The 26233-nt window shown below is 41.8% G+C and overlaps 1 protein-coding gene across 1 annotated transcript in view; it reads left to right on the plus strand.

Annotated features, from left to right (window-relative positions):
* The window catches only part of LOC138295495 (calpain-8-like), a 175505-nt gene that overhangs the window by 98558 nt on the left and 50714 nt on the right, over window positions 1-26233 (plus strand). The window contains exons 9-12 of the mRNA XM_069233836.1: window positions 3848-4008; window positions 4773-4948; window positions 21814-22025; window positions 24625-24661. Coding sequence (XP_069089937.1) covers window positions 3848-4008; window positions 4773-4948; window positions 21814-22025; window positions 24625-24661 — 586 coding nt within the window. The remainder of the gene's footprint in view (window positions 1-3847; window positions 4009-4772; window positions 4949-21813; window positions 22026-24624; window positions 24662-26233) is intronic.

A 26233-nucleotide genomic window follows, 5' to 3' on the forward strand; every position in this document is an offset into this window, starting at 1 on the left:
CCCCTTGTAAACATAATAAAAAACAAAACATCCCTGGTGTCTAATGGCTTCTGCTCCCGTGGGGGCAGATCGGCCTAATTAATATAGGCCCATCTGCCCCCGTGGGGGCAGCAATGGCCTTAGAAAAAATAACCCCCCTTGGGGAGCGACCCTTGCCAAAGGGGTCACTCCCCTTATACCAATTTCAAAAAGAAAATTCCCTCGTGTGTAGTTCCTTCTGCGCCCCTTGGAGGCAGATCGGCCTAATTAATATAGGCTGATCTGCCCCCGGGATGGGGCAGAAAAGGGCTAATAATAAAATTGCCCCCTGTGGACCCTTGCCTAAGGGGTTGCTCCCCTTGTAAACATAATAAATAAAAAAAATCCCTGGTGTCTAATGGCTTCTGCTCCCCGTGGGGGCAGATCGGCCTAATTAATATAGGCCCATCTGCCCCCGTGGGGGCAGCAATGGCCTTAGAAAAAATAACCCCCTACCCCACTTGGGGAGCGACCCTTGCCAAAGGGGTCGCTTCCCTTATGCCAATAAAAAAAAAAAACTCCCTGGTGTCTAGTGGGAATTCCTGCAGCACAATCCGCTACACGATCGTGCTGCAGCAATGCTCAGAGAGACATGAAAAGGGAAGGAAAAGACTTTCCTTCCCTTTTCATGCCTCCCTGACCTCGCCTGCCCCCGTACCGAGGAGAAAATTATCTTTTTCTCCTGGGTCGCACTGGAACCCATGCTTCCAACGCGATGGGAGGTGACCTCTGATGAGGTCAGTCATCAGACGTCACTGGGAGATCAGAGGGGCAGGTTGGAAGGGGAAGCCCTGGGGGGGTTGTGTGGAGGCTCATGGTGGGAGGGCTAGCGCTCTCCCCATGCTCCAGTACGAGGACGTAATTGTTAAGTCCTTGGCACAGGACCAGTTAACAGCAAAAAGAGATTTGTGCATATGTGTAGCTGTAGACTGGCTGATCATTGCACATGCATACACTATCAATTGCTGCTTTACAAGTGCATATGGAACCAAATTCTGTATGGGCATGTTGCACTCAGGATTCTGGCAAACCAAGGGCATTAATCACTAACGGTTGCATGTGCAGTAGCTCGTTGCAATCCATTTACCCCTGTGCACATGGGCCTTTAAATTGGTTAATAAATTGATACTTTTTTTGCATTGCGTTGTTTTGCATGAATGCTTATACAGATCTCCTACATTTGTCTGAATCTTGCCTGTATCAAAAATTATCTAAACCAACTCTTCCAAAAACATGGTATGAGATTAACGTCAATTGGCTGACTCGCAACACTATAAGTAAGAGGTCTTATCACCTAACTCCACATATATGGCTGATAAAAGCAAAAGGTTCCCTCCTACATTTATTTACTATTGAGTAAAGCTCAATCCAGACTGAATGTTAGACGAAGAAATGAAGTAGTAAGTTAGCACATGAGGTTATTGTATCCACAAAACAAAATTACCTTTTACCTGCAAATCATCACCCAGTCACAGATCCTTTAATGAACCAATTGACATTGATAAGTTTAATTGAATTGGTTAACTTCAACATAAGTCATTGTAGCTTAAGAATTAGGTGTAAAGGCCATATGTACCAATGTTATTATGATAGTTAATTTTACAATCCTGCATGGACTCAAAGGTTTGCAAGGAAAACTAAGCAGCAGCAAGTAACACATCCAAAAACTATTTTATCACAAAAGTCAGAGGGTTGCAGCCTTTCATAGATCACACATGGTTAGGTTTCTTGCTGAGGCGTTTATTTCAGCTAACCTCTATGTTTGTAAATGCCCTTTCAAATGTCCAGCAAAACTGTTGGCCAACAAATTGCAAAATATAAAAATGCAGCACTAGATATACATATTGGAGGCAGCCGACTTACCTACTTGTCACCGGTCTGGAAATAGATCCTTTGGCCACCAAGTGGTGCTATATAAATGTGATTACATGACATTTTGTTAAATACCTCTAGACAGAAGTGATATAGTAATAAATAAAGGCACTAAAGCTTCTGGCCATTTGATAGCTTATATTGCCTCAATCTGATAGTGCCACTGATAATAACTTTCTCTCATTATACAATTGCTTACATTCAGCTTTATATTTTAGCGGAATATTCACAAAGGACTGTTGGCGAATGTAAAGTAAAGTCGTAGTACTGTGTTGCTCTTTTATGTACTCTTACATTCCTTCGTGATTTAGACCCAAAACACCTGAAATGGAAATAAAATAGGAATATTCAGGGAATATTTATCCACAGTTACTTATTACATAAATGACTGTGCCCTCTTTGCACTTTTGCTAATAGGCAGTTGGACATTTTGGGGCTGGTTCATGTAGGCATGTAAGAGTATGTAATGAGTACTCCTGAAGTATTACTTCTGGTATTAATAAATGCTTTTGTGAACCTGCCCCTTGGCATTTCGCTGGCTCAAATAATCAAGGACAGATCATACATACATTAATGGTCAGTCATATTCCTCATAGAATCTTTCAGCCTATACTGGCTGCCTCACATAAGCACTACCAACATAAATTGCAAAAAATTATCCATGTCATTTTCTCCACCATTGTATTTCCATTGAGGAAGAAATTTCTACTGGGAATTCTCCTTCAGATTTAGCTTTTTATCCAGAGGTGAGGGTATACCAATATCACCTACCTTTGAATGATGCCTTTAGCCCTGTTATTGCTCAAACAAGCAATAATTATTTCTATGGCTTGGATCAAATTGGCTTTACACAATAAAGTATTATTGGGAAACCTTGATACATTGTGCCAATCTTAATTTACACAGTACCCTTAATAGCTACATTTGTCTCTGATCAAAACAAGGATGCAGGCCACAGTGTAATCTTTAATGGAGTCCGCAACTGTAGCATAAAACACGGTTTACTGATTGTGAATTTTCTCTCTAACCATTTGATTAAAATACATAGTTTTAATTTTATTAATGAAAGACCCAGATGTACAAAGCCATGCTGAAATTGCAAACCTTGCATTTGGGAAAATCACTAGGCTTGTGACAGCAACATGTTTTTTTTCTATTTACTAAGCCCATTTTGGACATTGGTAAAGCCTTGCAAAATGAATTCTGAATTACAATTCACCATGAAAGTGGTGTCCCCTCCTAATCACAATTCACATGAGTATGTATCAGTGTATTACCAACACCTTAAAGTAAGAAGTAACTGATTCCCAAAGGAGAAGTTGTTCCTTATCAGGTGACCTCAAGTGGAGCAGGCAGTGGTCCAGAAGACAGATACCTGCTCCTCCCAATGTATTGTCAAATAGGGGACATTACATTTTAAAAGCAGCTTCTTTTCATTTAACAGTCATAAGTTGCTTTGAAAAGAAAGTTTCTCATTTGAGGATGCAAACACAGGTCCTTTGTTTGTAGCCTGTCACAAGGGTTGGCAAATAACGACCTACCTAATTATTATTGATTAGACAGGTTGTTCTGCGGCACCCTGCAAATGGAAATTTTTTACTGCGACCTATTACTACATGGATTCGCTCCCTGGGTCAAAGATATGTTGCAAAAAGTCAATGGGCAATTTTCAACCACATTTTTCCCTTTCTCATGGAACATCGGGCCCCAAGTGCAGTAAACTAATTCTTTAAGAATTACCCATATACCCTTTCCTACAATGGTCTAAAAATACATCTGTTGAGAGGTTCAAAGAAAATCTTAGCAACTCTACTCATCAGTGTGATTTTCCTGTTCCTACATAGTGTCAATAGGGAACTTGGGTTTGAACTAGCGTAGCTGTTTCACAGTGTTGTGGATGTGGAGCAGAGCTCCTTTATCTGGAAGATTAACGCACCTTGTTTTTGGTTGTTCTCAGGATGGCCTATACAGATTTCTTGTGTAAGTACAGCCGGCTGGAGATCTGTAACATGACTCCTGATATTTTCACCAGTGACAAGCTCCACAAGTGGAGCACAACCTTATTTAATGGAAGCTGGCGACGGGGAACCACGGCTGGAGGATGCCGAAACCATCCAGGTAAATGGTGGTCAGAGTCTGCAATTAGACAAGATAGACTAGACACCCACAATTATATTAAAGAGCCACCAAGGGGGTGGGTTATGGGTTGTAACTCTTCTCTACATGCTACAGCATGCATTTTTGGAACACAACATGTAATTTGTAGTATTCACTAATCAGGAAAGCAAGAACTCTCCTGTTATTCATTTTTGTTTAAAAATGTGAGCCGAAATATTAACAAAGGGATAACGTGTTTTTCACATAGGACTTTTAGAGTAAATGAACCATGATGATTCCAATCAGGTCATAGAAGGAGAAGCCCAACTATATGAGAAATTTACTTTATACCTTCAAAAATCAATTGAGGGGCCCTGTGCAGTCCTCTGCTACTTTGGACTAAGTTCACACTATACAAATACCACATATATACATATATGCATATGTACATACATACATAAATATATACATACATACATACAGGTGCTACAGAAATAACTGATTGCATATATCTTGAAACATGTATTTCATCACACCACAATTAATACAGTCAACTCCATATATAGAGCATTTAGATGGAAGTACAGGGCTCTTTACCAGTCAGTGAAAAACACCGGACAGCTTGCAAGAGCCACCAGAGTGGTGACAAGAGGATATAATTTAACTTACGCTGCAGAACCCCCTCTTTCCATTAACACAAAGAAACCCTTTATTCCTCCAATGGTGGGTTTAGCTGCTGCTGTTAATATTATGAGAATATCTTTGTAAATATTTCTGTTTTTCAGCTACATACTGGACCAACCCACAGTTTAAGATTAAACTAGATGAGCCAGACGATGACCATGAGGGGGGCAGCCACGAGCCATGCTGCACTGTTGTGGTGGGCCTAATGCAGAAGAACCGTAGGAAGCAGAGGAAGTTTGGAAAAGATTTCCACGCTATTGGCTACGAGTTGTATCGGGTGAGTACATTTTGATTATTTTCAGGTTAGCTTTTGTGTTTGTGAAGTTTGTGTTGAAGTTAACTCCTTTGAGACCTTTTTCTAGGAAGCCCATTCTGTTGCGCCTGTTTTCTGTGGCTTGACGATAAACTACATTCAGAATACTGCTTTTTTGGGCACATCAAGGCGGTTTCCACTATGATGTTGCACAATATATCCAAGAGTGGGTTCATCACAGTATGGAGGATGGTCCATTAATGAGGCTCTTTTGAAAAAAATTGTATTACTTTATCCTGCATGTAATTTTGTCTATTTCCACCTTGATATAGCTATCATTAGTCCAGCATGTGCAGTAGACCTAGAATACAAGGATGTGGGGACCACTGCACCCCATTTATGCTTATTTTTTAGTAGCCAAACCAAACCCCGGGTGGGTCAATTTTCTTTGCAAGCATTAGTGCCCATGACCGCCATGATACACCAGTTTGACTTACCTACAGTGACCCTTAATTGCTCAAATCACTATTATTAGTATATCTTGTATGATAATACTTTAACCTGAGACGCAACAACTTTCTATTGACTTTTGACTATTAATAATACACATTTTTTAAAAGTCTGCCATATAGTGCACAAATCTGCCTGGTAATAAGGGCCTGGCAGGTGGTAAATATCCTTCCTGTCATCTAGTGAAAAGGTAGATGGTCACCTCTTTCTGCATGTAGAACAAAGCAAACACTCCTGGTGCAGAGCAGGGTGTTTCTTACAGGATTCATGTGCAGCTGTTCTAGAATTGTGGCTAATGGTGAGATTACCCAGGCTTTCCTTAATTTCATGTGTCAGTAAATGTTGGAGCTAAGTACTGTATAATGCAGACCTCTTTGAAAGACTAAGATATTTTTCCTAATCAAATTGTCCCTATTTTGGGCAAAATTCAAAAGAGTATCAGGAGGAGAGGCACAATATACTCCATTGATATGAATTGCAGATTTTTGGATACCCAGCATGAAACTGACTGAGAATTTTGGGACCATCCCACTCATCACCTCTGTGTATGCCCAAATGTGGCTATTTCACAAGATTCAAGCTATGTCTCTGAAGGGATCCTACAAGGCCGAAACCTGAAACCTGGTTGGGGTTGCTTATGCTCCCATTCAGATGGGTTTGGCATGGCAACTTGTACTCGGCTTTTGGAGCAGGGCCAAGCCAGGTTTGTAAAACAAAATGGACTAGAAGGCAGCTCTGCGTTTGCCAGTGGTCGAAACCTTTGCAAGCATTAGACCGATCAAGTTTATGTTTTCCTCAGCATCACATACTGTTCATTGCCTCAGGAAAAGAAATATGTTAAGTATTATGCCTGGAACATCAGCAAATAGACTGTTGTGTAAAAGGAAGACTTGGAACTGATGTATTCGCATTACCCAAATAGCTGCTCTACAGCCACTAACAACATGTCTTCAGAATTATACTTAGAACAAAAAGCGTGCTGGTATCACTGTATTTTCTATATCCAAATAGACCTAGTAACACACTTTTACAGAACACTCAGATTTAGTTAATGGATTTGCTTTTCCTTCTTTCATTTTCTGGTTCTTTTTACAATGAGGTCATCAAATGCTGCAGCAGTCACGCTACTTCATCAAAAGCTTAGAGGAGTAGGTGGGTGGGTTGGAGCAGGTATTTATATGGCCAGGTTCTAGCTGAGTACAATGGAGCAGCACCCACTGACGCACCAGCATGCAAGAACTGGGAAGGAAGATGATTCAAGATTGTGTATATAGCTAGACGAGAGGGAAGAAAATCTTTAATTGCGCATGGAATAAGTGTGATGTTGTATTATATCAATTGATTAAATGCCCTTTGTAGAGATGTGTCTTCAGATATTATCTGGCCTACAGGAAAGATGAGGCAAGGCTGGTATATATGAGTATGTTTTTCCATATTCTGGGCAGGTAGATAGAGATCGAGAGGTATTTTTTTCATGACGAGTTTTTGGGTAAAATCATTGTTGGAAAATGGGTTATTGGTAAGGGCAGGTAGGTACCTACACTTAGCAATAGGCCACTAACCTCCACTAAGGTCCAGTTAGGTCTCAGTAAATTAACCCCAGCTCAACCCTTGGTAGCTTGGCAACGAGCGTCAAGGCTTAACTTAGGAGACAGCGTGTAAAGCATTCAAATATCACAAAACAGTAATTAAATCAAACACAGGAAACAGTTTAAAAATCCAAAACCATTTTATAAAAATAGATTATATGTTTATCTTTAAAATGACAGCAAAACTAATACAATCGGATAAGGGGAACCGGAGATATGAATTTTTAAAGAATTATTATTTTTTAGCGCCTAGAAACAAAAAGCGCCAATCGGGTCATCTGGTTGCACCTCGACCGGGGCAAAGTCAAAGTTTCAGGCCGACCGCGATGGAGCCCTGCTCGGCTACAGGCCGCGGGAGGCCTCGGTTAAAAGTTTACCTTCACACTTAGTCTCTTTTTCGAAGATTTTCTTCAGCGGGACGAACCTGCCAGTCCGATCCGACCTCTTGGAGCCCTTCTCCGGATACGTGATGCGGGAATCCTCGGTGGAGATTTTTACCTTCGGACTTAGTCGTTTTTTCGAGGTGAAAATCCTTCGAACGGGGTAAACATGGATCTTGATCCGACGTCCATGGAGCCCTCCTCGAATACACTGGCTGGGAGGTCCTGCTCAACTTTTTACCTTCGGACTTAGTCTCCTTTTTTGGAGATTTTCTTTACCAGGACGAACCAGCAAATCAGGCCGGGTCGCGGTTGAGGCAAGCCGGCTAGAGTTGCCGCGGCGGGTCGGTCCCTCTATGGAGCTTTTTTTTAAAAAGTTCTCCAAACTTCTCCAAACTTCTGGGGCTTCTCCCAGATGTCCTTTTAAGGTTCTTTTAAAGGCCCACAGCTCACCCCAAGGGTCCAGAAGTTCTGAGATGGTCCTCGGGGGGGTGCGGACTACAACTCCCAGAATGCACCTGGCGCAAACTCCTTTTTGGCCACTGGACAGTGGTCAGCTGGTCGCTTCCTTCAGGAGTTGGTCCAGGGGACTCTGGTTAGCAATTTTTCACATGTAGCAAACAGGGAGTCCCTCCTTGAACCAGTTGAAGCCAGGCAAAGTCCTTCTTGTGGTGAAGCCAACTTGTGCAGCTGGTGCAGTCCTTCTGGGTGCAGGTTCCAGGTGCAGGCCAGGGGTCCAGCAGGGCAGTCCTTCTTCTGTAGTTCTTCCTTGTTGGATGTGGTAGGGAACTGAGGTGTGGGTGCAGGTCTGCCAGTTTTATCCTTGCTCCTGGGTGAAAAGCAGGGGGGTCCTGGTTCTCCAATCAGGTGCAGGGTCCTTCCCCCTGTGATGACCACTTTCTGGGAAGTGTGGCAAAAATCAATCCCAGGAGGCAACATTCTCTAAAAATCCATCATGGCTGAATTTGATTTTTGGAGGTTACATCTGGCTGAGCCCACCCACTGGTGTGGCTAAAAATCATAAACACACCCCTCTCCTGCCCTCTCCTAATCTAATCAAGGTGGCACCTAGTTGTCTGGGGTTGCAGGATGTGGGGGTGTTGCTGGTTGCTCCAAATGTTCTTCTCTGCCTTTGAAGACCAGTTTGGCAGCCCTCCCACTTCCTGCCTCACCATCTGCTTAGGGGAGATTCCTTCCCACAGGCACATTCCTTTGTGTGAAGCCAGGCCACTTCACACCTCATCAAGGCAGCTTGGCCAAGCTGCTAGAGGCTGGCCAATCAGAGCACAGCAGCAAAAACAATGCAGGGCTGAAATTGGCAACTTTTCAGGTAAAGTTTAAAACTCTTTACCTGAACAAGTTATATTAAATCCAACAACTGGAAGTTGTGGGATTTATTACAACAATTAATTTGATACCAAACTGTTGGAATGCATCATTTAAGGAGACTTTAAAAATTAAAATAAAGTCTCCCCATTCTAGCCTATGAAGCCCATTTACTACCATGAGGGAATAACGAATTTGGCTGTTTTTACCTCACCAGGGCTTATACAACTATTTCTATAAAGTCCCTGCTTATAGTTACATGGCACCCAGCCCTAGGGGCACATAGGGCACACCTTAGGGGTGACTTATATGTAAAAATAAGGTAGTTTAAGACTTTGGAACTATTTTTAATTCCAAAGTCGAATTTGCATATAACTTTAATTTAAAAGCAGCCAGCAAGGCAGGGCTGCCTTTAAAATGACACTGGGCACCTCAGCAGTGCACCTATGGGTGCACCACCTATGCTGTGGTCCCTAAACCTACATGCCCTACCATATACTAGGGACTTATAGGTAGGTTAACTTAGCCAATTATAATTAGCCTAATTTGCATATCCATTTTATACAGAGCACAGGCCCTGGGAATGGTTAGCAGTACCCAGGGCACCATCAGAGTCAGGAAAACACCAGCAACAAGTGGAAAATGGGGGCAAAAAGTTAGGGGGCCTCTGCAATCAGCCCTGTTTTCTCACAATCATCAAACAAAACCTCCCACTAGTTGTATGGGCCTTTGATTGTCTACATGAAGTGTAAGAAGGGAGCTAACAACAGAAATACATTCCAAGTACAGTGAAACCAATATTGCTCCACAGAAAGGACAAAAAGGATGGTGGTCCAAACCTTAATCGTTTATTAACAATTTTAGTTCATGTTACAATTTTAATCAATCATCAGGATTGATGGAAAAATACAGTAAGAATGTACTTATTTAAATGTTTGTGCAGTTTACATTTATATATATAATCAAAAACAAGATGTAAATCAAGATGACATACAGCTAGCAAAATGTGACTCAACCAGGTTCCATAAAGAAACGTCCCTGTTCTAAATAAAATATAGAAATTAACCAGGAAAGTTTTATGAGAAAGGTGCCAGCATCAGATGAACCAGATTTAAGGTTCAATGGAAAGAGTGTGGGTGTTCAAGCATGAAGCTTTACAGTCTGAGCAGAAGAAATAGGCAGAGTCGAGAAGAGGTCTTCTCTCAGCAGAGTTAGGATAGGGTCTTATTAGCTATTCTAAAGAACACACAAATAAAGCATGAAAATAGTTTCTAGAAGGCTTCTCTTTATCATCTTCCACAGAACAAACCAATCAAAAAGTACTGTTCTCGGGGAGCAGGTAGACTCCCTATTTTCATAGCTCCCATCAAAGAAATAATCATGTGAACAACCTTGAATAAAAAAAACAGTCTAGCTCGCCTGGTACACAATGCCATCTTCCACGGTCTCAGGCTCTACGTACAAGGCCAAAAGTTAATCTAAAGTTCAGTAGTCTATTGCTCTAATACAATGAGCAGCTAACAGACAACTGCAAAGAAAGAAACAAACAAAACATTTGCAATACTTTATGAAACATAATGTGTGCACTAAGGCCTGGTTCCAAATTAGGCCAACTCTAGTTTTTACAGGTCCAGCTCTAGTTTTAACTGGTCCCAAATGAATACAGTTAGCATACATGATTATGTTCAACACAATCTTGAAGAAGCATATATTGTCTTAATGGTGAATACATCTAATATAATTCGGCTAGTGGTTCTCATTAAAAGTATTATACAGCCACTTACTGCAAATGATTAGTAAAATGCACACTTGTATATGTCTTGCTATAGAAGTGGAGTGCACACAATTATGCTGCTCCAATGGGAAGGCATGTACTTTGTATTTTTTTATTTTTTACATTTCTGCATCCCTAATCTGGTGATGTTCTTCACTTTTGCGATCTACAACTAGTAACAAATGATGGACAAATACTTGCTGCTCTAAACAGAGTTCTGCTCTCAATGCAGCCAGATCTGCCAGGCTAGGTCCCATTTGACGGGAATACGAGGAACCTGAGACCAGTTTTGTGCTACACAGGCCTCGTCAGTAAGGTGTAGCTTGAGTCCTGTGGCACAGTGAACATGGGAAATATGCCTGGGAATGCACTTTGCGTTTAGGGCATGCAAGGCAACAAACAGCAAGTCATGGATGGAATGCTTGACTTAATCTCAGTCACTGGCAATTGGTTGGGGCTACATTTCAGTCCATACATTTCCCTTGTATGCCACTCTATGCAGAGTCCTGCCATAGGCATGTCAGTCTTGGTCCTGCTCCTAAAGAAACAGTCCAGCCCATGCTGCCAGGCCAGGTCCCCTCAGAGAAGAACACCAGTCAGGGGCTGCTCGTGTTTCCCATTCAGATGAAACAAGACCTTGCAGTTCTGGCTTAACGTTCTTAATAAAGGAGGCCAAGGCTGACTTGCATATAACTGGTCCCTGCCTAAAGTGGCATGGTTGGCAAAAAATGATTGACTAGAATGTCGCCCCAAGTAATTACCAGAGATTAATTCAAGCATTCCATCCATCACTTTTTTGTTTTCCTGAGAGCCCTAAGTGCAACAAGTATAGCCGAAATGTGGATCCTCTGCTCACTGTGCCACAGGACTCAAGCTACACCCTTTTGGCAAAGCCCTGATAGTCCCAAACCGGTCAGGTGTCCCTTGTGCAGAGGAAACCAGACCGTGCTGTTTGGGATGGACTATTATTGGAGCACAATGAAGACTGATTTTGAAGTCTGAGGTAGCATCGTGGACAACAAAATGATGGACTGGTACGTAGCACAGAGTAATTACCAGTGGCTGATATTAAATCAAGCATTCCACCCCTCACCTTTTTGCTTTCCTTAGTGCAACACCTTAAGTGTGAAGGGTATGCCCAGATGTGGGTCATCATTTTTTTGTTTTCCTTGATTCTTTTGAGGAACTAATTCCCATAGATATTAATTTTCTGCTTGGAATGGTGTACTGTTTGTTACTGCTTTAAATATGACGTCGTGGCTTTAAATATGATGGTGTGGGTCTTGAGAATGATACTGGTTTCAAGTGGAGCCATGGGCAAGTCATTCAGAGTGGGCAGTGTGTGGTGAGATTTCTTGAGCTATTTGATGTAGCAGCCAATTTCAAAGTTCTGTGAGACGAGTGTTGTACTGCCTAAATGTGAGAAGACCAAAATGCGTATGGTGGTTTTGAAATACGTTACATTGAGGTAGATTTTGATCTTCTGGTGGTCGATACCAGGCAGCCTGTGTTTTCGTAGCAGTGTGAGCATTGAAGGATAGGCTGAACTCCATGATGAAGCCAACGGATATTGTGTTTGGGCTGACTCAATAGGAGAATACATCTGCTGCTAAGTTATTCAGAGAGAATTGAACTTTGGTATGTTTTCAGGCTTTGGTGAAGAGCATGATGGTTGTATGCCACTATATCGTGGCCAAAATATCAACTTAAAAGCGTATTACATCTAGTATTTCTACATTTTGACTACCAGTATATTGCGAAGGTCAGTATTCATAGTTAAGTATAAATTTACTGATCTGACCTCATCATCAACTTACCTTGATGATATAGTGGATGTGATATTCCTGCAGGTCAATATTTCAACCACGATATAATAATGTAATATTGAGAATGACTTTTCTTGTTAGGGTGTAAATTTAGGTTAGGTGTTTGACATCCAGGTCTGGATGACAGCTAGGTAGTATCTAAGTTGGTCTGAATATATTTTTAATGAGAATCCTTATCATGCAGATAAATCTTGATCTTGCGAGCGAGCAGGACTTTGGGGTGATTGATGTACTGAATCAAGATTATAGGGGGAAAGGAAGCCTCGAGGAACTCTGGCAGGCACTGTTATAGGATATGAGTGGGATGCATTATTATGGGGGTAAAGTGAATGACTGGATAGATAGGAGGACAATTGAAGGACAATGCCAGTGAATCTCCTGCATGTTGAGAATTACTTTATAATGCATGGGAGCATGCCGTCCGTTTATAGAAGCCTGTCTCTAATATCCTTATTACATTGAAGTTGTGACACCTCTAGTCACCTGTGATAAAGAAATGGCATGGGTTGCCACAATGATTACTCGAACACCAGGGACTCTGAGTCCCAGCAGAAGCAAGGAGCAGAGGGTGGAGCCTTTGCCCTTAGTGAGGGCTACATAGCGCTTGACAGCTTCCTGCCGCGTGGGACACGCGAACACCAGGGACTCCGAGTCCCAGCAGCAGCAAGGAGCAGGGGGTGGAGCAGTTGCCCCAGTGAGCACTACATAGCGCCGGACAGCATCCCGCCATCTATTGCCAAAATTCAAAGAAATGATTGAGTCCTGTTTGGCCCCAGTTATGGAGAAACTGCGGGCGCTTGAAACTACAGTTTCCCAGATGAGCTGTAAAGAGTGACCAAGGATGGCTCCTGCCATAGAGGGTCTCTTGGAATCTAGGTGTCAAAGTAGTTTGGCTGAGTGGATGCCTCAACAAAAAGAAAACCTTAGCCCCCTGCTGAGAGAGACGCAACATCCCACAACCTATCCTATCCTGAGGGTCGCTGGTCATTGCATGGAGACTGTTTCAGGAGATTTTTCAGCAACCTCCGAGACAAACTGTAGGGTGGGTCTGGTCGGACATGCGGCAGTGGGTACATGGATGGTGTGGGCGGGACCCAAGACAGTAGCGAGACTCAAAACCCACACTTGGTGAAAGGTCCCCCCTTGTCTGCTTAGAGCTTCCTCCAGCCTGTGCACCTTATGTGGTGGTTCTCACTGATGTACCCCCCTTAGCATTGGGCATAAGTGAATCCACGGTCCAATTAAAGAACAAGACCTGCCACTGGCTGAGTAAAAACTGTGATTTTGTTTGCAAGGATTTTGAGGATATTCTGTTTGTCAGAAGAATTGACTGGGTCGGGCCTCGGGTAAAGGTTGGCAATGGGGATTGTGTGATTGTAAATTGTAGATTGTCACAACGTTTGTCATTCCTGCTGAAGAGTAAGATTGGTGTGGTCCCTTTTTTTTTTTTTTATAACCACACCCTGCTGAGTGGCGATACTTCAACTAGGAATTCTAACCCAGGGCAGGGTGCTTTACAGCCAAACAGTATGGGTGATGATTGTTCTACCTCCCCAGAGTTGGAGAGGGTGGATTGACGCTATGTACAGAGACACATAGAGGGGGTGATAGAATCTACTTCCGATGCCTTTATCACTGAAGGTCGGGATGGTTTAAATATGAAGTGTTGCCCTATCTCATGGAATGTAGCAGGGTATGATTCTAAGCTTTTTGACAGTAACTGGTTAATGTTTGTGGCACAGTATGATTTAATCTTACTGCAAGAGACCTGGTCGGATGGGATGGCTGTGTGGGATGGCTTTCAAAGATTTACAGTCCCAGCTGTAAGGTCTCAAGGTGGTCGCCCTAAAGGTGGCTTAGTCACCCTAATCCGATCTTCCAAAACAGCAAGAGCCTATCAAATTTCATGTAAACATCAGGGCTTTTTAATCACCTGGGTAGTCTTTTCAAACAAATTTAATGTTGCACTGGTTAACTTCTACAATGCTGTTTGGGACTTTGGTTGCAAAATTGAAGTTCTTTTTTCTGTTTTGCAGAAAATGAAGTGTAGGCTGGAGGGGCTTGGGCTGGCTTTCTGTGCTGTGGTGTCAGGGGACTTTAATGCTAAAATTGGGAGCTATAGTACTACGGAGAACCCTTTTGAACAGGATTCTAGGATAAATTCAGCCGAGGGATCACACGATGCGAGGGGTGGGGCTCTGATTAAAGGCCTAGGAAGTTTGGGTCTTTTGAACTTCTTCAACCTGGGAGTGGTGGGTACACAGCAGGCCCCTACTTTTGTAGGTAGGGGGTCTGGAACAACAATTGATTATATATTTTTGTGTCCCCATCCATAAAGAACATGGTCAAGGATGGAGAAGTAGTGGTGCAGTATTTCAATGACCACAATCCCCTCAGGATTTCTTTTAATTTTCCTGAGACAATGCAGAAGTTAGTGCGGGGTGGGCCAATCCCGGTGAGACCCAAAGGCCAGGGCAGACGACTCGGCTGGAAGCAGGTTAACATTCAGCAAGTAACAGAGAGGGTAGTGGGTAAAAATTTTAACCTGTTTTTAGGTACTCTGATTCTTCCAGCCCAGGAGAAGTCATGGACGCTATATCCAAAGTAAATGGAGCTATTAAAGAAGGTGTGACTGCAGCTGTCCAGCCTCTGTGTAAGCAACAGGGTGGTTGGTTTAGTAAGCCTTGTTATGAGGCTAAGAAATTTCTGAGGAAGGCACTAAAAGAACTACCAAGAGATATAATTCTTGTAGGAGATGCGAGGGCCCATTGTAAATCCGTTCTGAGGGCCAGGAAGCAACAGCTCAAGGAGCAGGCCTGGGAGGAGCTGGAAAGTGCATCACTCAAGAACCCTGGCCTGTTCTGGAAGGTGGTCAATAGGGGCTCAATTGAGACGGAAACTTCTGAGGGCTGGGGTTTTAATATTCCCCCTGAGACTTGGGTGGCCCATTTTTGTGGAATTTTCTCAGGGTACCTCATAGGGGACTTAAGGGGTGATCAGCAGGGACATCCTCCAGATCTGGCCATTAGGTTCAACCTTGAGGAGGTAAAGGAGGCGCTGCAACGCAGTGCTAGCCATAAAGCCCCAGGCCCTGATGCTATTCCAATGGACTTATACAAATATTGCCCACAGTTGTGGGCACCCATTCTGCTTAATGTCCTCAATGCAGCGGTTAGTGCAGGAATTCCAGCTACTTGGAGATCCGCATGTATTGTACCCGTCTACAAAAAGGGCAATCGTAAAGACCCGAAGTCGTAGCGTCCGATTTCACTACTTGATTCTTCAGCAAAAATTCTGGGTCGGATTATCCTAAAACGTATTGAGGATTGGATGTCTGACAATACAATCCTGAGGAGGGTTCAATACGGCTTTAGGGAAGAGTTAGGTACCCTAGAGCAGGGTCTAAATCTGCTTATGATGATTGGCAAATATACACAAGCCAAGAGAGAGGTACCCTGTACCTTGCCTTTATGGACCTAAGCTGCACCTTTGATAAAGTAAATCGTAGCAAGCTCTGGGATAGGCTAATCCAGATGGGCATGGATTCCCATATTGTGGAACTTCTGCGCTACCTCCATTCAGGTACTAATGCTAATGTGAGGGTTGGGGTGCATGGTGAAAGTACGGAGCTATTTGAATTGATATATGCGAATGATGCAGTTCTTATGGCCCGCACCATGAATAGTTTACACGAGGCAGTTAAAGCATATGATACTTTTATGTCAACCTTAGATTTAGAGATAAACTGTAGCAAATCACATTTTATGGTCTATGGCAAACCTCTGAGTAAGGTGGGTGTGTTGAAAATAAAGGAGAAGGTCACTGGAAAGGTACAGGACTGCCCTTATCTTGGAGTGATTTTTGATGATAAGGCCACCAGGAAAACCTGTATCTCTAAGAGGGGCAGACTTTTTAATTCCACTGTAGGTGCCACGTTTGAGTTCGCTGCCAGGGTGGGTAACAAACCTATTAAGCCCCTGCTGGAGGTATACAGGCGCAAATGTCTTCCAGTTTTGATATATGGGGCCCCACTCTGGGGCTATACGGAAAATAGGGTCCCTGTAATTGAGGAAAACCGTTTTGTAGAAGGTTATTAGGTGTGGGTCAAAACACTTCTGTGTTTTGCCTGCATGTTGAGTTGGATATGGATTTCATAGAAGACGCCATTAAAATAGCTCCCATTCTATTGTGGATCTCAATTTGGTCTAATGACTTTGCGTCCCTTAACAGGGAAATCCTGCGGGATTGTTTGTCATGTGATCACGCCTAGGAAATTCCCTGGTTGGCTTATGTAAGAAAGGTAGTGCTGTGGGGCGATTAGACATCTTTGATGCCCAAGAGGGACTATCTACCGCGGACAAAAAGTGGGTGAAGGAGAATTTCTCAAAAATATTAATAGCTAAGAGAGAGGAGGTGGAGTTAAGGAAAAAATCAGTGAGGGATTTTATTATGACAAAGATGTGGGTGGGCCCAGAGACCTACCTCCTGGAGGTAAAAAATGTATGGGAAAGGACCCTCATTACGCGATTTCATTTGGGGGTAATTAGAAGTAATTTGTGTTTCCCGCTAGGGCAGTTTGACCAGAACTCTATAAAACTGTGTCCGTGTGACGGTGTATACCCACAGACCCTAATCTGTTTTACTAAGTTTTGTGAGCTTTATGCACCTTTTAGGCAACAATACTTAGTCCCCCTTCTGAGGGAAAGGGGTTTTGTGCAATACCGCCCAGCTTTTATGTGGTTGAGTATGACCTCTGATGCGCTGGTCTGGCATGGGATTGCTTCCGTTTTAAAGACAGCCAGGTGGAACAGCGTTCATTTTTAATCTTGGTTAGTGTTGGTATTAAACTTTTGTTTTATCATGGAACCATCAATTTGAGTAATGTAATTTTGAATGTCATTTTTCTCTTAATTGTTTGAAAATTTAAATTGGGGGATATGAGGTTTGAGAGTTTGTGATATGCTGTGTATTTATATGTATTTATATGTTTTTATGGTTGAAAATTCTTAAACCGAATAAAGTGACTATTGATTGATTAAGTGGTTACTGTAAGTGCCAACATTTAGGTGAAAGGGCGGTCGCAGACAATTATTACAGATGCAGTTTAGACAATGTAGACTGGAACTGGCATTTCATTCATCTGGTATGTTCTAAAAATGTAAAGTGATGACTATAAAAGAGATAGTTATTGCAACATATTTTGCTCTTTTCCATGGGATAGCTCATTGCCAGAAAGACAGAATTTCTGCATGTTTCTGCAAAATGTGAAACCCAGCTTGTTTTCATCTGATTTACATTAAACTGATTCTAATATGTTTTTTAAAAGTCACTAATTGCTTTTTGGTGTGTTTAATTTTGTAAGACAGATTATGCTTTTATTTTTCATATCTGCATGGAACATAAAAATAGCAAGACACCAAGGATTTATGTGGTTTGTGAGAGAAAAGTAATGGTTTGACCATGTATTATAAGCAATAAAATATCTTCTGCCATGGAGTTCCATAGCATTAAAAGGGAATTCGGCCTTCGGGCTTGAATCTCTACATTGTTAAAGAACTCCTCTGTGACTTGCAACATACTTATAATGTACGGCAGGGGGTACTATATATCATGTAATAAACCTTGCTTTTCACTCGTTAGTAGGTTTAGTCTAGACTAATTTAGTACAATATCCAGAAACACTTCAAGGAAAGCTTGAGGGTTCTTTTTACAGTAATAGAGAGATAGAAGTGGTTATTCTTTTGAGCCTCAGACTTTAACGGTGAGAAAAATGGTTGCCTGCTAGAAATCTAACACCATATGCTAGAAATGTGATCCCCTCTGGCTCAGCAACGAGGCGTGTGTATGAGGAACTAGTCCAAGTTATCCATCCCCTGTTTCATTTGTACATCATGCTAATGTCAAAAGAACATTAATTTGGGTAAAATTGTTAACATTTTGACAGTGATATTTTTTCCTCTTACACATCCCAAAAGAGGTATGTCCTGTCTGTTGCAAAAGGAGTCAGCTGCCAGAGGAAACCAGACAATCTTTGGTTGTGAGCACAGTTGTTTCTCAGGACCTGTAAAAAACAATTGCTACTCTGTGTTTTTATGTTAAACTAAACCTGTCTTACGGTCTATTTCTCCAGCTTAAGCTCTTTGGAATATTAAATGCATGTATGGATGATTTTATTGCACTACTGTACAAAGGCACAAACCACCTCACAGCAGCTCTTGTGTTTGTGATATAACTAGAAACTAAGCATCTTCACCTGATTAGACAGTTAAATCAAGTCCGTGAAGTTGGGAGTGTGAAACTATTGTGCACCTTTTGCCTGTGAATGAGATGCTAAATTTAAAGGGGATGTGGGGGGTGAAGGAGGGATGGTGGGGACTGAACACGTGCTGATAAGAAGAGCCAAAGTATCTTTGTTATTACAGTAGAACAGTGCAAAATCTGTAAAAACTGTGTCCATCACAACAGATTACTAGAATTATTCAAAGGTAAAGGTGGTTCACATGAGCTAACGGAGGCTGTCAGTCAGTTGATGTACTGGACTGTGGAGATTCCAAGAGAATCTGTTAGTGGTAGCCTAACCCATTTCATTAGTTCGATAGATGTATAATGACAAAAACCAAAAACAAGAGCATTTTTAACTCTTCTTTGAGAGTGTTCCATCAGTGATACAGCCACAAGGATACAGCAATGAAACATACATGTATGTTAGTTCTCCAGCAGAAGTAGACATGTGTACAAACAGCAATAGCTGTGACCACTCAGAAAGGGGTAGTGAGCAGTTAAGTGTGCAGGTCAGGGTTATGAGCGACACGTAGAGAGGTGGGAGACTTCCAAATCAGGCGCACCTAAGAGCATTGAAGACTATATTTACTGTGCCATGTAACACTCCTTCTCCCAGACACTAACTGTGGAGGCATCTATTGATCAGTAGAGGCTTGCTAGGCCAATCATACTCTTTGTTTTTTTGTGCGGTGGCACCCTGGTTGTTGGCATCCAATAAGCAACCAGTCACAAAGCAGTATTTACCCTCCTGACCCATGGCCTACTTTACTATGGCCTTCTTTACTTCACCGCATCCATGACTCAGGTGTGGGAAGTGATAACCTGTATAATAAAGACATTTCACCTTTGAATCACTTGTTTTATAGTGTCTGCAATATTGACACGGTTAAATGCTTTCAGTGACACCAGAGAGACAGGACAGGGTGTTCTCCTAATGACCCTTCAAATATGACTTCATCTATTTGGATTACAGGCCAGTAAAGTCTTTGACACACTTTATAAAATTAAAGACTAGATAAAATGCGCTCTTGACATCTTTAAATTTAACACCTACTGCTTTGAGGATGAATTCCTGTTCTTAGTTTTATTTGACTTTATTGGAAGTATTTAAAAAGTGTAATCTTTGCTCCAAAAAGCAGGGTAGCACTGGAGGTAGCACCAGGATATGTAGCCAACAAGTGAGTATACTGAGACTTGCAGATGTGTTTACATTGTGGATTGATGACAATAAGCAAGAGACAAAATACAGCGAGGATCATAAACACAGCATCACAGTTTGGTAAGACTGGGTGGGCAGAATGCAGTCTGTGATTTTAGGAAGATTGTGAGAGGTGGGTTTTATGCTTTTCAGGAACAATACCAGTGAATAGGCGAATCTGATTTGGTCCATAAGCAGAAAAAAAACTATTGATGAGTTTGGTGTTCTTTGTGAGTATTTTCCATTCAAGAGAAGGTGCTCCACTTTGCACGGTGCCATTGAACACATTCCATTTAGAGGCTAGGGAGCTTGTAAGATTTTGCTGTAAATTACTGTTGCAGTACTCTTAATTTCCAAGGGACCTATTCACAAAGGTAATCTTGAACATAAGTAAATCTACATGTGTAAATGTACCCTTCTCCTTTATACTAAATTTACTACTTTTGGCTATTCACAGTTTATGGATGTAAATTTACAGCAAAGTGTACACTTACATGCCTCCGTTCTGGAGCCTCAATTACGGGAGATCTCCCATCTTTAAAGTATAGGAAAAAAGTTAAAAGTTAAAAAGTTTATTAAATTTGAAACAATTACTACAATTATACCCATGTTACATATTAATGTTAATTGCTTGTATATATTTTTTTTAAAGTAGAACAGAATAAAAAAGAGACAGCACTTTTAGCTTAATTTTAAATTACATCTTATCTTCAATCAATTTAAACATAATAAATTAAATACATTTTTTAAAACGATTTAGTTGAGAAATGCCAAAAGTAAAATGTTTATATTTCTTTATTACATCGTAAATTATTACAAAAAATTATAGAATTCATTCAAATTGATGTCATTATTTTTTAAATTAAGTTGCATTTATTTTCAAGGTAAAAAGGGTCATTAAAATATTTTATAATGAAATTCTAATCATTATTTATTTATAAATACATTTTTAACATTTAATTATATTTTTACATTTTTAATAAGTCAAAATAATTCGGAATGTGTTGTAGTGCCAGAGGTTGGCCATACCTGTTGCTGGACATACTTCAGTGCAGCGTTAAAGTATATTTATTATTGTTTTGGGTCATTGTCGGCTGTAGTAACTTTAGAGTGCAGGTTGTGAATAGGAATGGGCTGACTCTCGCGTTTATGCATGTCTCTCTGTAAACCCTTCCTCAGCCCTCCCTTAATGTCTCCTTACTCCTCCATAAGACCCTCCCATTTACTGGTAAGTGTTTTCAATTTTTCAGCCACTCCCCCTGTCCCTCTCACATTTACTACTAAAACGGGGAATACGTGTGAAGAGATCTTTGTTGTCAAGGCGAAGATCTCTGCACATAAAAAACAGGCGCATATGGGTTTGTGAACAGCATTTTGTAGTACGAGTAGTACTACAAAAGTACTACTAAACGTACTACAAAATGCAGTTAGTGGATAGGCTCCCAAGAGTAAGCCAGGAGTAAATCAGGTGTACTTCTTGCTTACTCCAGAAATTCATGGGTAAACAAAGAGTACTACAAGAGTTGTGAATCATGTCGAAATTAGTCAGGTTTATGTATGTGGCATGCTTCACGAAAACACATCTGACTTTGAAGAATATTTTACCAGTGCGAGTTAGAGAACAGAATGAAAAAAGAATCACGGTCACAAAAAAGATGAAACATCGAAAGAAAGAAGAGAAAAAGGTGCAAGGTTGAATAGAATGGTGAAACTATGGAAGGGTAAAAGGTTAAAGTTGTGAATAGACAGAAGGACGGAAGAATACACAGATAGGTAAGAATGAAAGAGTGAATGGATGAAAGGACAGGTAGATGGGTGTAATGTGGCAGTGAATTAGCACAACATCCAGGATAGGTCTAGTCATTGACATTTTTGTTTTTGGCGATTTTAATGTTCATTTCTCACTGGAACTCTACTTTGACCAAATAAACCTTTGAATGCATTTATTTGAAACATTATGCTTTGTGAAGGAGATATATTTGTTCTTTCTGTTCCCCAAAACAGCTTGAAAATCACACAGAGGTCCATTTAAACTGTGACTTCTTCATGAGGAATCAGGCGGCGGCCCGGTCCAATACCTACATCAACCTGCGTGAGGTCTCAACGCGCCTCAAGCTGCCTGTGGGGCAATACCTCATCGTGCCATCCACTTTTGAGCCCTTTAAAGATGGAGATTTCTGTCTACGAGTCTTCACGGAGAAGAGGGCCAAAGCAATGTAGGTTGTGAGTAGCATCCGGAAGCAGATGCACCACTCAGTTTAGTAGCTATCTCTCAAAAATGCATCCTTTGAGGCTCTCATCTCATTTCCTTTGTATTTTGTCATCTATTCAACTTACCAGGGAGTTATACCAATGATGTATACTGAATGAATATTGTGGTTATAGTGGAATATCATTTGCATAATTGTTTAGGTACTTAACACACATAAGCAGTGCACACTGAATCAGCTCTAGGAGCAATGAGGACATGACCAGCAGCTGGAAAAGAGAAGCTGACCTAAAGTTTGGGACACAAGAAGTTCTTTAAGGCTGGCTTTCTGCCAGTTTAGAGAGGCTGCCACCAAAAACACCTGTAGACCTGTTGATGGGACTAGGTTGCTACTGGGGACACCCCTGAGGACCTGGAAGAGTACCGCAAAGTGCATCTCTTTTATCTGCTGTAAGTATCCATCACAAACACATGCAGAAGGTTTCAATCTAGGTTATCACCCAAAAGCACCCAGTGCTGCTGGAGTGCAAGATACTGGGCCATGCTCAGGTACCAGACTCTACTGTTCTTGACCTGTCGTAATCGCTCCTGATACTGACGTCATTAATCGATGGAAGAGTTTCTCATCATTTGGGCATGACTAACATTTTAGAGCAAACAGAATGTCATACATGAAACATGTGCCAGAGGTAGCCATCTTTCTGCTCATATGTGTCTAAAATAATTCACAATATGTATATGTGACGTAAAGTTGGTTTAAAACCAATTATTCACTTGGGCTGTTTATTGTGATGACAACAATTGCTTGACTTCAACAGCATGAGTGGGATATTTTGTCACCAGTGACCCTAAATTTGATTGTCTGTGGAACTTCCAGGGTTCTAGTGATGAGTCGTTGTATATACATAAGGTCATTTTGTAGGACCTAAAGTAGTACTTCTATACAGGGGCGGCTCCTCCATTAGGGTGGAAGAGCATTGCCCTCCCGCCAGCAGCGGCAGCTGCAAAAGCTTTTCAAGAAAACGATAATAAACAGTGTTTATTATCGTTTTCTTGAAAAGGGGTGGGGCATTGGGGTGACGAGCACTTGAGGAGAGTGCACAGAGCACTCCCCTCAGAGCGCATGTGTGTTTGGTCGGTCGTCACGGGCTGGCCAAAAACACATGCGCAGTAGGCTCTCTCCAGCCTAGCAACACAGGCTTTGAGCAGTGTCAGGATTGGCCTCAGGTCAGGCTGGGAGCCTGTGCCTGCCTGGCCCAGGGATGAAGCAGAGGAGCGGCGCGGCGGCAGGGAAGGTAAGCGGTTTAAAAAAAAAATGTATATACTGTAATGTGTCCCCACGCATCGCCCCGCCCCTTTTGCGACCCGCGACTGCTCCTATAGTATTCTTTTACATGCCCTTATATGCCTTTGTGAATGGGCTCCAAAACATCTAGAGCAGTAATAAAATGGGAATACTCAGGGAACATCCATATATAGTTAGTACAAAGAGAATGGACTGTGGCCTCTTTCTACTTTCACTAACAGGAAGTTGGTGGTTTTGGGGGTGATTCACAAAGGCATGCAAGAGTACATAGAGGAACCCTTTAAAACTCCTTCCCATTTTCATAAATGCGTTTGTGACTTGGCTTCATGATTTCCCTAGCAGTGGACTTGCCTTTATGCCAAAAAAGCAGTTCCCTGCTGCTTTGAAGTCACTGGTGTGTTACTGACCTAGTTCTGCTTTGATGCATGTGTTCACCCACACTTCGTCCTTCTCAGTGGTGTATCAAAACTAGAGGCCCCCCGTGATAAGAATATTGAGGCTCCCCTGCGGACTCACTCAGGGTAGATGCCGTGCTGATGGGGACCCCTGGAGCTCGGGACCCCCTGCATCGCAGAGGCTGTAGGGCCTTTTGTTATGCCACTGCTCCTTACCCTACCAACCCTCCAACCCTGGTCCTCCCTAAGCAGAACAGAACTGTGTCTTTTTAACAAATTAAAGATATTGCTAAAAGTTAGTTGTGCATCACATCTACTATTTTCCAGTACCTTCTTTCCATATTCACTAGTGAAAACAAATGGCTGCCTCACAGTGGAACATGTGAAAGGAGAAATGATATGGATTTTGAACCTGGGCTGCAGCTGCACCCACTTCGGACTCTTAGTGTCATACCTGGCAGTCCTTCTGTTATCCAAAAATGCTGTTGATCTGCTGGTGCTCTGTGCTTCTCATCTCAATGAAGGTTTGTATAATAAAAAGAAGATGGCATGATATACCAACTGTTAATCTGGTGCTGGCAGCCATGATAAACTTTTCACAGCCATTATTCCGCTGCTGGCAGCCATGAAAAACTTTTAGCAGTGGTTATTCTGCTGCTGGCTGCCATGATAAACAGTAGGCCCACAACAGCAGGGACCACACACAAGGCACAGCAATAGCAGTAAAGCAGGTGAGGACAGTTGCACTGGACTAGAAATCACTTGACAATTACAAGGGCAACTAGAGAGCCTCAGAATAATTTCATAGTTTTGAGACTGTATCTGAAATTCTCATTATTTGCAATAAAAATAGTGTAAACCTTCGTTAAAAGATGATAATATTTTCTTTTTCTTTTGTCTTTCAGTGAAATTGGGGATGTAGTCAAAGCCAAACCTTATGAGGTAAGCACCAAATGACTTAAACTAACTGGCATTGCTTATGAACAGCATAACACGCCTATGCCCTCTAGCTGGCATCACATATGGCAGGCAAGATATAAGAGTCACGTCACAGTAGAGTCTCCTCTTAGGCAATGAGTGCTTGTGCTTACTCTAGTTTCATCTTTTAAAGTACTCTCTGCTGTAACCTCAAGATAAGTTCTTGTCCCAACCAGCCAAGCCACCAGAAGTCATACAGGCAAACAGCACCCCGCCAATAACGGACTTAAGAATGGACATTCATCAATTTGCTAGGGATAGGGTGATACCATCCACCATGTGACCTTGATGACACCACTGGGTTGGCTCATTTCTCTCCGTTGGTCACTCAAAAATGTCTTATTTGCAGATGAAGAGCAAGTTGTGTGAACTAATAAAGTTCACAGAGCTGTAGGAGCCCTGTTTACTGTCTGTTCCTTTGGCTGCTGTCTTCATGGTTCCTGAGACCAGTGATGGCTACAGCAGTGGTCAGAGGGACCGCAGTGGCTATCTCTAGCTATCTCTAAGTGATGTCGATGTGTGGCATGAACCACTAAGGTAACGTGAAAATAAAGACTGAAAAACAGAGACTGCAACACACATGTTGTTGCATGAAATACACAAATATCCATTGCCAGAATATCTACCATACATAAATATCTCCCTAAAAATTCTCCTTAAACACAGTAATCACTACGTGCTCAAAAATGTGCTAGGACTGTAGTTGGAATAGGAAATTATCTCAATGTTACAATGTGTAGAAAGCAAGTAGAGCTGAATTTGGAAATCTGATCCGTGTTGAAACTTTTCCAGGGAAGGCTCCATTTATGGTATGCATTTTGCCTGTAGGTATTAAAAAGTTTATGCTTTTATAGTCTATGCATTTTCAGTGTATATTTTCACCTGGAGCTTCCTTCTACTGCCAGAAAATATCTAGGTTACAGAAGGAATTGAGGTGAAATGTGCAAATTGCCTTAAATTGGCCTTCATGATCTGACTTGTCTGCTGAGGGTCAGGTCTACATGCATATGAACTCATGCATAGAAAACTGTGGACCGGTTGTAGCTAATAAATAGCCAAGTTCAAACAGAGCTAAACACTTTACATTTCAAAGGCCCTAAGTAGGCACGTTTGAGCTATATTAATTATATTTGTGAACAAGCATCAAACATATCAGACAATTAAATAGGTGGCAAATGGGGACTGTATGTCCTAAAAATGAATAACAGTTAAAATGAAAAAATTGCAGAAACTTCGGAGATGAAAATCTCTGATCCTAAGAGCACTTAATTTTCAAAGATGTTTGTGATCTTAGAATGCAGCATTTAAGATAATCCTTCTCAAGAGACATATAACCATTAGGGTGACATTTCTGTGTGAGTAAATCTGCTCCTATTAGTAGGGGATCCTGAATGGACCAGTGGCGTAACACAAAATAATGGGGCCCCTACAGAAGATGAAGAGGAGCCCTTTAGTCTCCCATATCTAGCAGATATTCATTAGTATTGAGCAAAAGGGCCCCCCTGAGGGTTGATGGGCCCTAAAGTGTTGCCCTTC

The sequence above is a fragment of the Pleurodeles waltl genome, chromosome 5 (genome assembly GCF_031143425.1).
Source record: "Pleurodeles waltl isolate 20211129_DDA chromosome 5, aPleWal1.hap1.20221129, whole genome shotgun sequence".
Lineage (NCBI taxonomy): Eukaryota > Metazoa > Chordata > Amphibia > Caudata > Salamandridae > Pleurodeles > Pleurodeles waltl.